Source organism: Accipiter gentilis, chromosome 25, assembly GCF_929443795.1.
Source record: "Accipiter gentilis chromosome 25, bAccGen1.1, whole genome shotgun sequence".
Lineage (NCBI taxonomy): Eukaryota > Metazoa > Chordata > Aves > Accipitriformes > Accipitridae > Astur > Astur gentilis.
The window spans coordinates 11,039,299-11,052,279 of NC_064904.1; the positions used below are offsets into that span (position 1 = coordinate 11,039,299).

General features: G+C 35.8%; 2 protein-coding genes across 7 annotated transcripts in view; one reads left to right on the plus strand and one right to left on the minus strand.

The window, feature by feature from the left end:
• Window positions 1–11,468, plus strand: part of WDR20 (WD repeat domain 20) — a 47,913-nt gene extending 36,445 nt beyond the window's left edge. The window contains exons 4-5 of one of the 6 annotated variants that reach the window (XR_007509639.1): window positions 9,434–9,591; window positions 10,579–11,468. Coding sequence is in view for 4 of the 6 variants with exons in the window: in XM_049829051.1 (XP_049685008.1) it covers window positions 4,016–4,102 (87 nt within the window). In the remaining 2 variants the exon portion in view is untranslated. Of the gene's footprint in view, window positions 1–1,630 lie in introns of all 6 variants that reach the window. The other 5 variants (XR_007509638.1, XM_049829051.1, XM_049829052.1 and 2 more) reach the window with 5 other exon arrangements.
• The window catches only part of MOK (MOK protein kinase), a 43,866-nt gene that overhangs the window by 7,077 nt on the left and 23,808 nt on the right, over window positions 1–12,981 (minus strand). The gene's annotated exons all lie outside the window — the stretch shown is intronic.

Here is a 12,981-nt window from a genome sequence, read left to right on the forward strand (position 1 = left end):
TCAGTGTTATGTTACTGTCAGTTTTGTTAGGCAATTTGATCATTGACAAGCTCGTGCTTTTTGATGGCACCTGTTCTATCATTTGAACCTTCATTAAAATATATTACTAGTTTTAACTCTTGTTGTTAATGCACTTGAACACAGATAAAACTTTATTTTTCTTCTGTCCAATGCATAGCAAGCTAAATTTTGAATGAAGCTAAATGTGGTGATTATTTTATTAAAAAGTACTTTGTGCTACGATAGCTTTGTTTGCCAGCAACATTTTAAAGTAATACAGCTATGAAAACATTACCAGAGTTGATCTAGCAAAAAAGACCATTAGTTTTGTGAAAATTTCTGAAAGGGCATGTAGGTTATCTGAAGAGAAAGAAATAATCTGGTAATACCTGAATATTGCCACATTGGGCAACCTAAATGAAAAATCTGATGTTCATTAGGTTTTAACTATTTGGTTCATAAATCTGACTTTTGAAGTGGAGGTACTGTATATATTTATATACCACATCTTCATTGCTACAAACTTTTAAGTAAAACTCAGTAATTTTCCTTAAAACTGTTTGTATAATGTAAGTTTCTTTTGAGATGTTATCAAATTTGTCACAACATAGGTATGCATAGAGAGCTATGTCCGCTCTGCATCTTAATGCATATTTAAAGGTTGAATCTAAAACTAAAAACTGTAAATCCTTTTCTGGGCAGAAGGGAGGAGGGTGCTCCCTAAAAGTATTTTTTGCCTAGCACCTACAGATCCAGCATTAATTAAAAAAAAAAAAAAAAAAAAAAGAGCACCCCCCCAAAAACACTAAACTACTTAAAATTTTTGTCCTAAATGAAAATACTAAAGCAGTTATCACTTCTGTGACTCAGTGCAATTCACATCTTATGAATTAACTTTATACACATACAGCAGTGCCTCAGATTTCTATTGTAACCTGTATTTTCTTTTTGTTCTAAAACTCCTTTGTGTACTACTAAACACTACACTTAAATTTATTTTCAGTGGCTGAGGTGGGTTTTGTTAGACTGGGTATAACTTAAATATTTTTGTGTATTGACTTTGATTTGGAATATGACATTTCAAATATTTCAGACATAAAGTATGCAGTACCAAAAATCAGGATTTATGTATTGGCCAATATGGAAAACTTTAATTACAGGTAAGTAATTTTCATGCTGAAGTTATCACTTTCAAAATTAATATATTGCACAGTGATGTAAATGCCATATTGTTTAGGAAGTATTTACTTAAAATTTTTCAAATTAATTTGTTTTTCTGATTTTACTTGCATTTCTAGTGAGCTCACTCTGCTGGTAAAAACTAAATTTTGGTGGCATGTTTACAGGGCTTTGATAGGAAAATATTTGTGCCAGAAGGACATTATGACCATCCTTTTTGTTTATAGGAAAGCACTTAATTTTATTTAATGAAAATTGTCAAAGTATAAAACACTCATGGTAATGTCTTTCTTACTGGGTTATATACCATTCATTTCTGTTTCGCCAGCTGTTTTATCCTAGGCTATCCCATTACTTTGGGATTTAAAGCTGCTATTTCTAGTCTTCCTTTTGAAATATGGGTCCCCAAGTGATCTTAAAACTCCGCCACTTTTTTGTCTGCCAACTCTAGAGTGAGAGCCTCTGAATCTTGCTGCTTCTTCTATCATTGCCTCAAAAGGCCTTCATTAAATTCATGCCACTGCCAGCCTAAAGAAAAAATTGGATGGAAAACTGAAGCAGGCTTGCAGTGTTTAATGTAATTTCTGTTGCGCCAGTGCTACCTTTCCCTGTCATTTTTAATAGCCATTGAAAGAACGTGCTGGATAATTGGACAGTGTATGACAAGTTCTCTTCATTTTTCTGGTTGGGCTAGTGCTGCCCTTAGTGGAAAAAAAAATTCAGAAATGTCTCTTCAGCCATGATCCTTATGATAGTTGATAGGCTGCACAGTACTTAGAGTATCCTGACTGTTTATAAACTTTCCAAATTACTACTTCAGTGTATACATTATCATACCTTGAGCTTCCTCACTGGATATACCGTTCTTGCATTGCACTTCCAGAACTGTTGTACTAACTCTCAGTCAGAGTGAGGTGAAGTAAATGGCAAAATTCAATTAGAAACAAATTGAATGAGGGTCAGGGTTCATTAATTTCAATTTTTTTACTGTCATTTTTTGTTAGCCTGTTTTTGTGGAAGAAGGTTCAGGGTGGTGAGCAAAATAGGTTGCCTTAACAAGAGTATTAACTTTCTTCTCAACATGGTGACAATTAGCTGTCGCTTCTCCCCCCTGTCTTTCCCAGGCCTTGATGGGAAACCTAAATGGGATTATAGAGCTGTTGTATTAATCTGAAAACATAGAAAAATAATTTTAAAGGAGCCAAGGTAAACTTCGTGTGCTATCTTTATGGCTACTTCAAACTGAATTTCAGGACCTGCAGAAGCAATTAAAAATAAAAAACAAAACCAACCCACAAAACCCCCAAAAAACCAAAGTGGTATCTGGATATGCAAAACAAGTTTTCTCTGAACTTTGTGGTCAGAGGAACTATCTATGCGATTTCTGTGTTTGACTTCAGAAGCTAATTCTGAATTCACCATCTTGTACAGTGACTCCGTTTTATCTAAGTGAAAGTTGCTGATTAGTTGTTTCCTTTGTAAGAAAGCTCAAGGTAAGATTTGCCAGGAGTATGGACAGGTGAAATGGCAGTGTATAACCTAGCAAGATAAACATGCTACCATTTTGTAAAACAAGTGCACATGGAATTTATTTATTTGACTTATTGTACAGGAAAACTTAGACTTAAATTATAACATCCTTGAATTTTCTAGTTAACTACAATTGTAGTACAGTATCATGTTTTAGTATGACTTCTGTTTTAGTGAAAGTACTTAAACATTCATGTATTATATTTGAGTGAGATGAGCAGCTATACATACTAATTCTTCCTCAATGGAAAGGAGCATTTCATCATTACAATTGAAGTTCAATTGCTGGTATTTAAGTACTATCAAATAGATTTCTTTCAACGTGATACGGTATCTGTATAAACTTCAGGGATGATTATAGTAAAACTGAAACACAGCTATATGACTTCAGGTTACCATGCTAAAATTTGAAGCTTTCTGTAATGTGCATAATAGCAAAGTTGCACATAGCATACCCGCATTATCAGGGTGAATTTAAACCTAGTACACTGGTGTGATATTTATAGCAAGGTATGTGTGTTTGCGCGTGTGCGTGTGTGAGGAGGTGTGACTAGTGGCTCCAGTAAAGTCAGGAGAGATCATAACCCTGTAAAGGCTTTATGATGAGGATGTCTGGATTAGGAAATAACATGACTTTTACTAAACACTTTTTAGAAAACCCATGTTCTGAATTATCACCTCTTAAAATTTGATTATGTACTTGGAATGACTGTATATGTCTGCCCCTTTAACAACATAAAGCTACTAAATTAATATTTAAAATGCTGGCCTGCTTATGTTACAATAATAAAATTTGTGTCAGTTAATTTACTGTCAATTTACGTGTAAAGATTAAACAATATTTTTTCTGCATTTTATGAGTTCTGTATACTGGAGTTTGTTAAAGATTGACATGTTAGGTGATACTGTACAAAATTGTATTGACTTTAGTGAAAATCAAAAGTAAAATTCATATGTATTTCCTTTTTACACTTCCATCTAATTTCTTGACAACTTGAATAAATTTCATAGAGCCTTTCTAACATGAACTATTGTTAATTTAACTGTTGCAATAATTAAGCTTTAAGAAGTATTGTTGGTATATTTATAATTTTAAGAAGATCATGTTTGTTTCATACTGCTTATTTTTAGCTGTTCTATTGTCACTGTTACAGCTGAAGAACTTTACTAAATACTTGACATTACAAAATAACTTGCTGGGGTTGTCCTCTGTATACTGATGTTAAATAAAAATGTGTGATTGAACTGTAAATGTAGATAACTTTCAATAGTCCTTTCCACATTTGAGTTTTAATTTATCTTGCAGTCCTTAGGTGGTCTTATGCTATACTGTGCTGAACAAATGGCCACAATGAAAGCTGTTAACTTGCCATATTTTAAAGTAAGAAGTTGATCGCATCCTGTAACCTGCTCTGAGTAAATGTTTCACTTCATCTCAAGACAGTGCATACATTTTGATATTTAAATCTTGCTGATAAGGTCATGTCTCATGATATTTATTTTTTTAGGACTAGAGTAATATGAAATCGAATACTTACCAAACTTGTTTAAACTCAGATTCAGTAAAACATGGACATGGATGTATCCAGATTCTCTCTGCCTACCTGTCAAATAGGAGCTGGGGTAGAGCATTGTCCTTCCTTCTAGGACTCTACAGGAGCTCTTTCCTCTATGGATTCTGGTGCAGGGTATGTTCTTTATTCCAGCTTTAGATCTTGACATTTACTTAATGAATACTGAATTTACAGCCCTGAGGATATGGCTCACTCTGATGCTTGAATCATCTTGTGTCTAGAAAAACTGTGGCTAGTATAGAACTAAATTAATCTGAACTAAACCTAAACTACTCTAAAACTCTGGCTGCAATATTTCTTGGAACCAATTTAGGTGAAGACTTAAGACGTTGCCCTTCCGTCTGAGTGGACTAGGAATTGTGCCACCCTTGCAGCAGCGGTTCGATGTTAACCGATGAAGGAGCCAAACAAATGATATTTACCAAAGTCTTTCAAAGGGAAGTTTCAGTGACAAAGATAGTTACTTTGGGCCCAGTCTGAGGTAGGACTCTGTCTCCTAGGCAAAAATACTCTGCAGACTAAAGCTGAGGAAATCATCTTTCTTATGTGAACTTGAGAACTTTCTGGTACTTTAGAAGGTATTGTTTGACCCCCATGATGGTCTATATACATACATATATTTAAGAACGGTGCCAGTGGAGCAACAAAATTAAATCGGTCCTGAAAGCTTCTGGGAACAGCCAGTTACATCAAATGATGCAAGAACTGGTTGGCCAAACCAGATTCTCAACAGTCGGTGTGAGCATGAAACAAAACTAACTTCCACAAGTTCTGTGGTCATAGAAGATACTTTGGCAAAAGATGTCTCACAACATGAAAGTGTCATCTTGTTTGTCTTTAATAATGTTGCACAAAATTCTTAAGGAAATAACTTGTATGATCACATTATTTTCTGGGTTTTGAAGTTGGATTTTGGGTAGGTGCTGATCAGCCTCATCAAATTCACTTAGCTCATTTCTTCTCCTGCTAAGACCACACTTATTTTGCAGCTAACACAAATGGGGTTGCTTTAAGTCATATGCTTTTCCCTGAGGTTTTCCCTGGTTTATCTCAAATTCATTATTTCCTAATCTGAAAATTTTAAACCTTACTGACTTTTGTAGTTTGAGGAAGGTAGAGAAACCAGAAACCATTCCTAAGCATGTGAGCCCTTACTACCTAAATGAAACCTAAGGTCCTATTGCTCGAGCCAGATCAGGTTTTTGCTGGCAAAAGCCTTTTTTGCTTTTCCCAGCACACAAGTAGTTGCATCTTAAACTATTTTTTTTTGTCTTGAACATGTGTATCTTCCATTTGCCAACCATATACTAGTCTTGAAGTAATCTTGCCTAATACCACTAGACAGATTTTTAGTTAGTCTGCTGGTTTTCTAGCAGCGGTTTTTCTTGACTTTTTGTTGACAATGAGTAAAATGGTGATATACCTCTAGTAGGAGAAAAACTCCTTTATGTACACAGCAGAGAAGTTGCAAGTGAAACCTCCTTGATGCTACTACATGCTTTTACAAGATCTGGTGTCAAGTGGTTTAAGCATTTATACTTTCCTGTAACACTACTAGAACAAAGGAAAAAAAAAAAAAAGAAGCAGCAAACAAAAGACAAATAATACATTTAAAACTCCATTTAGTGAACACATAGACTGTGTAAAGATAGGTGTTAGCTTTGCTGTATCCCTTTAAATCCCATACAAAATACTTCTCTGTAGTATGTTATGTGAATGTTCAGCATGTTCTTCCTTGAACATTCTGTTAATTTTATGACTCCATTAGGATTAATATCTGATTTAGTGAGTATATGCAGTTCAGAGACTTATGCTAATAAATGCTGATTCATTTGGATAAGAAACTGTTGGAGATTTTGTTCATGCAAATCTTAAGACCAATTCAGCTGATTTGACTACAGAATTTTAAACAAATGTGAAAAATCTCATTCTGTTTTGGCATATTCTTGCTCAAATACTGGATCGGACCGTGGGCTCTTTTGTCAAGCAAAGGTCTCATCTAGATTACTTTTTCAAATTACTCCAGGAATATCACTGTTCAGACAAGAATAAACTACCCATGGAATATTCTTCACATAATAAATTCCTGTTATTTCATGTACTGGCAGTAGCAGAAACGGTTTAACCAAATGAGTGCCATTTTTGTATGGGCATTAGTTAATTCAACCTTTTTTTAACTGGTTTAATTGCATTAGTGAAGTGTACTGAGACTTTTTTTTTGTTCGTTGTTACATTGGACCCTTTGCTTTGTTTTTTCTACCTTTCAATTTCAAAACGGAAAGTAGGAAAGATGTGCAGAGTTCAGACATCCAGCCAGTTACTGAGAGTCAGCTGAGCTGTTTTACAGAAGGAGCGCGCTCTTCTTGGGGTGAAGGCTGAGCGTGTGCCAGGAGCCTTGTGAAGTAGCACATAGACAACTTGCAGTTTATTATCTAGATTAGTGAAACTACATTTGATTGCATCTTTGGCTCCAATTAATCCCGTTCTAATTTACATGAAGAAAATATTAACTCAGTAGTTACTGATGGCTTTCTTTCTACTTAGTAGTACCTTCCTGATTGATTTTTTTTTTTTTAATACAGCAATTACGTGCTGATCTTTCATAGAATTAGTTTCTGTTGTGAAGCCTTGTGTTTCATATCTTTAGAAGAAAAATACCCCCCCTGCAATCTCATGAATTATGAAGAGGGTTAGTCTTAACACTGCTGCAGGTCTTTCTGAACAGACCACAGCTGTGAGTGCCATGAACCTTGGGTGGAAATGAACCTTACTGATCGTATTTGTTATTGCTTTTCATTCTCACCATGCAAGCCTATTTTTACCGAATATGCAAAGCCCTGTGTGTTTTGGGAAGTCAGAGAATACATAGATAAACGTAGAAACAGCCCTAGCAACTAGTGCTGAAATAGTCTGTGTTCAGTACTCTCATACTGCGAATTGATGAAAGAAAAATGACACTGTGCTCTGTGAAAGAAGGACATTTCAGCTGTAGAGTATTCCATTAAGATGGCAGATGGTGCAGCACCTACTTGGAGGACCCTCCCTGAGGTTGTGATGAAGATTGTTGTATCAAATTCCTGACTTGGGTCTCATAACTGTTCCATTTCCCACCCCCTGCTAGACCCGCATGCTGACAGTGCTACTAACAAAAGGCTGCGTATATTTTTTCAAAACTTTCTTTGAACAGTCTCTTAATTTGTTTCTGCTGCTTGCTCAGTAGGATCTGTTTGTTCTTAAACTTTAAGCTGATGCCCTGTACTGCACGGCAGTTGTCGCATCTCAATTCTTTTGTTTTCCGTCACGGCTATTAAACTGTGTGGCCTTGCTGTTGCGCTAATAAGTTGCTGCAGCTTTTGTTCCATTTTTTTCCATCTCGTTGAGTAGACCGGGTGGTTTGATCACAGAAGGCACTGGAGTCTAATTTGTTATTCTTTCTTACAGGCAAGAGCTTTCTATATTTTTTCCATAACCTTATCCATGGTATTATTCCCAGAGAACGCAATTACAAATATTCTAGTCCCACATCCTTTGTATTACAGATCAGACTCTTACAGGGTAACTTTTGTATCAAAACTGTAACTTTTTTTTTTTTTGAGCCCTCACTTGTTTTTCTAATGTGGCTTTCTAAAGTTTCCTATGTTACAAGTAAGGTAACTTCTTAAATGGCCTTGCTTGAAAGGTTCTGATATAACAGCAAAATTCTACAGAATCTTTTTTGTTACTTGGGACCATGGAGAACGCTTGCCACTTTGGTAAAACTTACATGCCTAAAAAACTCCTACTCTTGCTTTTCTTGTTTGGACATCTAAGATCTAAGATGTCTTCTGAAATTAAGTACTTGGAAGAACTCAGCATTTCTCATCTCTCCCACAGAAGTGAAGTTCTGGAAGTTTTAAGGCAGTACTTGCAAAGTTTTTGAAATGTCTGTCTGCAGTAGCACAAGGATATTGATCTTGAGATTTTTTTCCACTTTGGTGTTCCTCTGGCTTGCCTGCTCAGAGTTGCAGAATTAATTCAGAGTGAGGATTGAAATATAAGGAGTTCCTAGTATTCACTTACTCGGAGCCACCTGCACTGCACTTCTGCTCTTTAAAGCAGGGAGCACTCACAGCCTGGGAGATGAAACCAGGACTGAGTGACTCCTTGTTCCTAGTCTTGGAACTTGAATTCCAGAGTGTCTGGTAGTTCACGAGGAACAAGGCACCACAGTGAATTTCAGTATGTACCGCCTGTTTCTAGAGGAGTCGTAGGAAAATTAATGACTCTTCCTTTTGTTTTCCAACAATTGGTTGCATTACAGCGTAAATCTGATACTAGAACAGTGCTTATTTCTCTTCATCTGTATAGCATGGTTACAAGCCTGTTGAAAAAGACTTCACATTATGTCATCCCTAGTACGTCCTGTGTGCTTATAAAGCACATATTTGCATATGAACAGTTTGGACAACCGATTTATTAAAGACTGAAAATAATACCTTTGGACGTCTTTTTCCAGGGTACTTGAAAGTCGCTTAGTGGATGTAATCTTCTGGCAAGAAAGACCTTCCAGTTGCTGCTGCACTTAATAGACTTCTAAAGAATGCTTTGGTAATGAACTATGGAGTTCTGATTCATCTTCATCACTTTTGAACACAACTTTCTTGGTAAAAATTTTCAGAAGTGCGTCAGTAGCTTGTTGGCTCTAAAATTCTTTTTTCGCCATCTATTCCTTAACTAATAACTAAGAAACTTTTTGTTCTCTTCTTGTGAAATACGCAGTATCTTTGCACATCATGAATGTTAAGCAAGTTTAAAGACCAACCCACTTCAGTCTACCTCAACAGTGTTTGAATCAGATATCCACTACATAAACGAGTAAAAATTTAAAGTGTTCTCATTCCTGCAGGTGTGATCTATAGAGGGCACCAAATCAAGAGCCACATACTTCGTTATATATAAATGTGATCTAAAACGTGTGCATGTGCATATACACACACGTGCATGCGCACACACAGAGTCTGCTATAAGTTCTACAAATGTATCCAGAGTCATAATGTGCCTGAGCTGGTAGATTAGATGTTTTTTAAAAGGACGGGCTCTGGTTTTAGTAGAAACTTGATTACTTGAATCCACCCTGAAGTCCTCCTTCCACCTCTTCTGTCTATGGTCAGGGTTTTCTTCCATCAGTCGTGACTTTTCAGTTCTTGGATCCAAGCAAGAAAGAGCTCCTGTAGATTCTGAGGATGTGACCTAATTCTACATTGTGTGCTAATTGCTGCCTGAGCTTGTCTAGTTTGATGGATCTGAGTCACAGGATCTTAATTTTGAGGTAAGAACCTAAGCTGGTAGCAGTTTAGAGGAATTGCTAAAAGTGCATTTATCACGCCTACGTAGTAAGGAGTTGCATAGTGATACTCATTGGTGTGCTTCCAGCTTAGCTGCCATTGTGCTCCTCAGCCTGCTGGCACTTGTTGTAACTAAATAATGACCTTGCAAGAAGACTGAATTGTATTTTGATATTAAATTTTTCCTAAATAAGTCTGACATACAGTTACTTTTATGTGAATGATTAAGAAGGGGCTACTGTACGTAAATCTGAAATGGAATCTGTCTGTTGATATCTACCCATAAGGTATAGTTGCCTTAATCCAGAACAGTAGCCCCTCTCTAGCAAGGGGTGCTGCACAGTTGCAGGATTATGTCTGAAATGAAGTAAGTCTCATTTTATTTGAATGGTGATGTAGTTTAAATGAGCTGGTAAAAAGTTTTCCCGAATGCAAGCTTAAATTGTAATGGGAAATCTTTACTGAACTCTTGCTCAGCGTTTCATTCTCTTTTAAAATTACCAAAATAAATATTTGGTTAGATAATCTATTTTTCTATTCAAAGCTTGTAATATTCAGTAGCATCTAAGAGATTGAGCATTTCCCTGTATCAGGTTAGGTGTCAAACTTGTTGATATTGGAATAGGTTTGTTGTTACCCTAATAAAATGCTGATCGCTTTTTTGGTGTATGATTTTTAAAGTTTCACAGTTCACGATGACTCAAAACGCAAGGTAGATTAAATCAAATGCTGGGATCAGATTCATCATGTCATAAACGCACACACTTTCTTACTGACTGAAAGTTCTTTTGTGTGCTGCTTGACTGACACCAGAGTGGCTTAGATTCTGTTGTGGGAAGGAAGGTGCTGACGTCTAAAGTAAGCAAGTGGTGGTAAAAATAAGTTGTACTCATTTTAGCTTCAGGCTAAGAACTTTATAAGAATAATGTCAGGTTCTCTTGCTGGATTAATGTAAACTGCTTTGTTTGCAGGGTTTATTGTCATCCCAAAACCAGGCCAATTCTCCAAGTGGAACTGTAGTATAGCCATCACACTACTGCTAGCAAATCTCTGAACGCAGGACAAGAAGTAATGACAGTGGAACCAGGAGCTGTTCTTCAGGCAAAGAGCATCACAAATTATAATGTGGCAGAGTGTAAACATGGAATTATGTGAATCACATAGTACTTTGCAAAGGAGTAATGTAATGAGTTCTTATTACAGCTAATACTGCTAGGCTGCTCACCCAAGGAAGGGTTTTCATTTAAAAAAAAAAAAAGCTTCCTTTGGTGCTGCAGGAAAAAATAGTAACGTTTTTGGTTTTCTTTACACTTTTCAAGTCCAGTGTAATTTAATCTCTCTATATAAATATATAAATAAAAGATATATACATATAGTGTAAAATAAAGTATGTTTCTTAAATTCAACTAAGTTCAATGGTTAAAACTAGTACTTCACCATTGTTTATTTTGCACTGATTTTTTTAACTAGAGATGGCTAGAAGACAGCCTGGAATGCACTCATGGAAAATGAAAGTCATTACTTTCTGGCTTCAAAACGTTATTCAGGAAGATGGATGCTGCAATCATAGATTTTTAAAACAAAATTGTTTTGCACTTAAATAGTTTAATGCTAATAGAGAATTACTTTACAATTGGTGTTCAGACACCAGAAAAACTATGTTGTGGAGAAAAGATCCTTTGTATCTATTAAACATTTATTTTAATATTGTTGTTTCCAACTGCAATCAGCTCTGTATTATATGTATAAATACTGTAATTCAGTGATGGGGGAGGGGAGTAACTGAGTAACACTAGAAATTCTCATTCATTTACAAAAGTGATATTTCTAATTCAGAAAATACATATTAAACTATCTTGAATATGCATTTTTGTTTACTTTCTGTTCAGATTCGATCATTTTTGATGTAATCAATCCTTTGTTGAATTAAACGTTTGGTACAGAAATACCCTCTAAACTTTGTAGAAAAAATTCCTTTCAAAAATCTCAAATATTGCTTCATATTTAATATAGTTGAATTACAATTAGGAGAGTAAAATAACATTGTTCTGTTCTCATTCTTAATGGTTTATCTCTAAATACATCATACAGTGGAAATCTTGCAGACAGACAAACTTTGTGGGATAAGGATTTTGTAATCATATAGTCCTCTATATTTGTCTTGGGAGTTGAAGTGAAATATCCAGCAGCAGTAGATATACACTCTTCCTGACTAGGCAATCTAAAATTAGGTCAACACACTGGAGTAGATGCGTTTCTGAGACAACTTGTTTGTCTTACATCAGGCACCTCATTTATAATTCAACGCTCTTAAACTGATAAGTATTCTGGAGATAGACATATCCATGTATTTTTATAGTTTAATACTGCTTGTCTGAAGACATTCTTTTTAATCAGCCAGCAATAGAACACTTAAATTGTTTTCAGTAGTTCTTGCAAAGATTAAAAAAACCCCCAAGAGATGTTGCTCTGTGCCAAGCCCCAGAATGACAGAAGTATCTGCCATATCTTTCCCTTTATCCTATGTAGCAATATTTGCAAATAGGCTTTTGCTGAATCTTGCAGCTGGACATCAGGCAGGCAGAGCAGAATGGAGGCTGCTAGCCTGGGAATGTGGAACTTGCCCAGGTACGCACATGCTGAATCCGAGGTCACACATTAGTGCCCTTCCTGCTTTCCCAACAATGAAGCTGGGTAGAATTTTTTAAATTGCAAGTAAACTTTAGCTATTTTCTGGCAGGGGAAGTTAACTTTTTTCAGGAACTGAATGAAAATTTGGGAGAAACAACTGCAGTAGCTACTTGTAACTAAGTCTTATTCTTGTAATGCAGCTAGCATGTAGAAAACTGCCACATTCATTTATAAGCTGGCAATTAGATTGTCTACTTCAGTAAAGATGGAGCTGTACTTTACATTTCTTCTCTACTTATGTTCTTCTAAAATATAAGGAATGGGGAAAATACTGAAACAGCAGGATTATTGTTCAGAAGTTTTGTTTTATTAATGTTGTGGGTTTAACTGTTAAAACACAGATAAACCTCATCACTAAAAATTAGTGTAGTTATCTGACTGTAGACTTCTTTTATATAAGCACTTCATACAGTCTGAGTCAAAATCAAACAGCTGAGAAAATATGTAATAACTTTAAAAGACTTTTTTCCTTCAGCTGGAAAAATACGAAACCAGTATGGAAAGGACTGTAGTATACAACATCAGGGTAACAATAGCAGCTACTTGCATGTACATTTACAGAGTACGGCCCTGCTGCAAATGATACTTCAACAGCATACAAAGAACGTATGTGCTTTTTCTTTTTTCAGCCTCTTCTTTACTATTAGGCAATCATCTAAAAGCTTGAACTGCCCATCCCACCC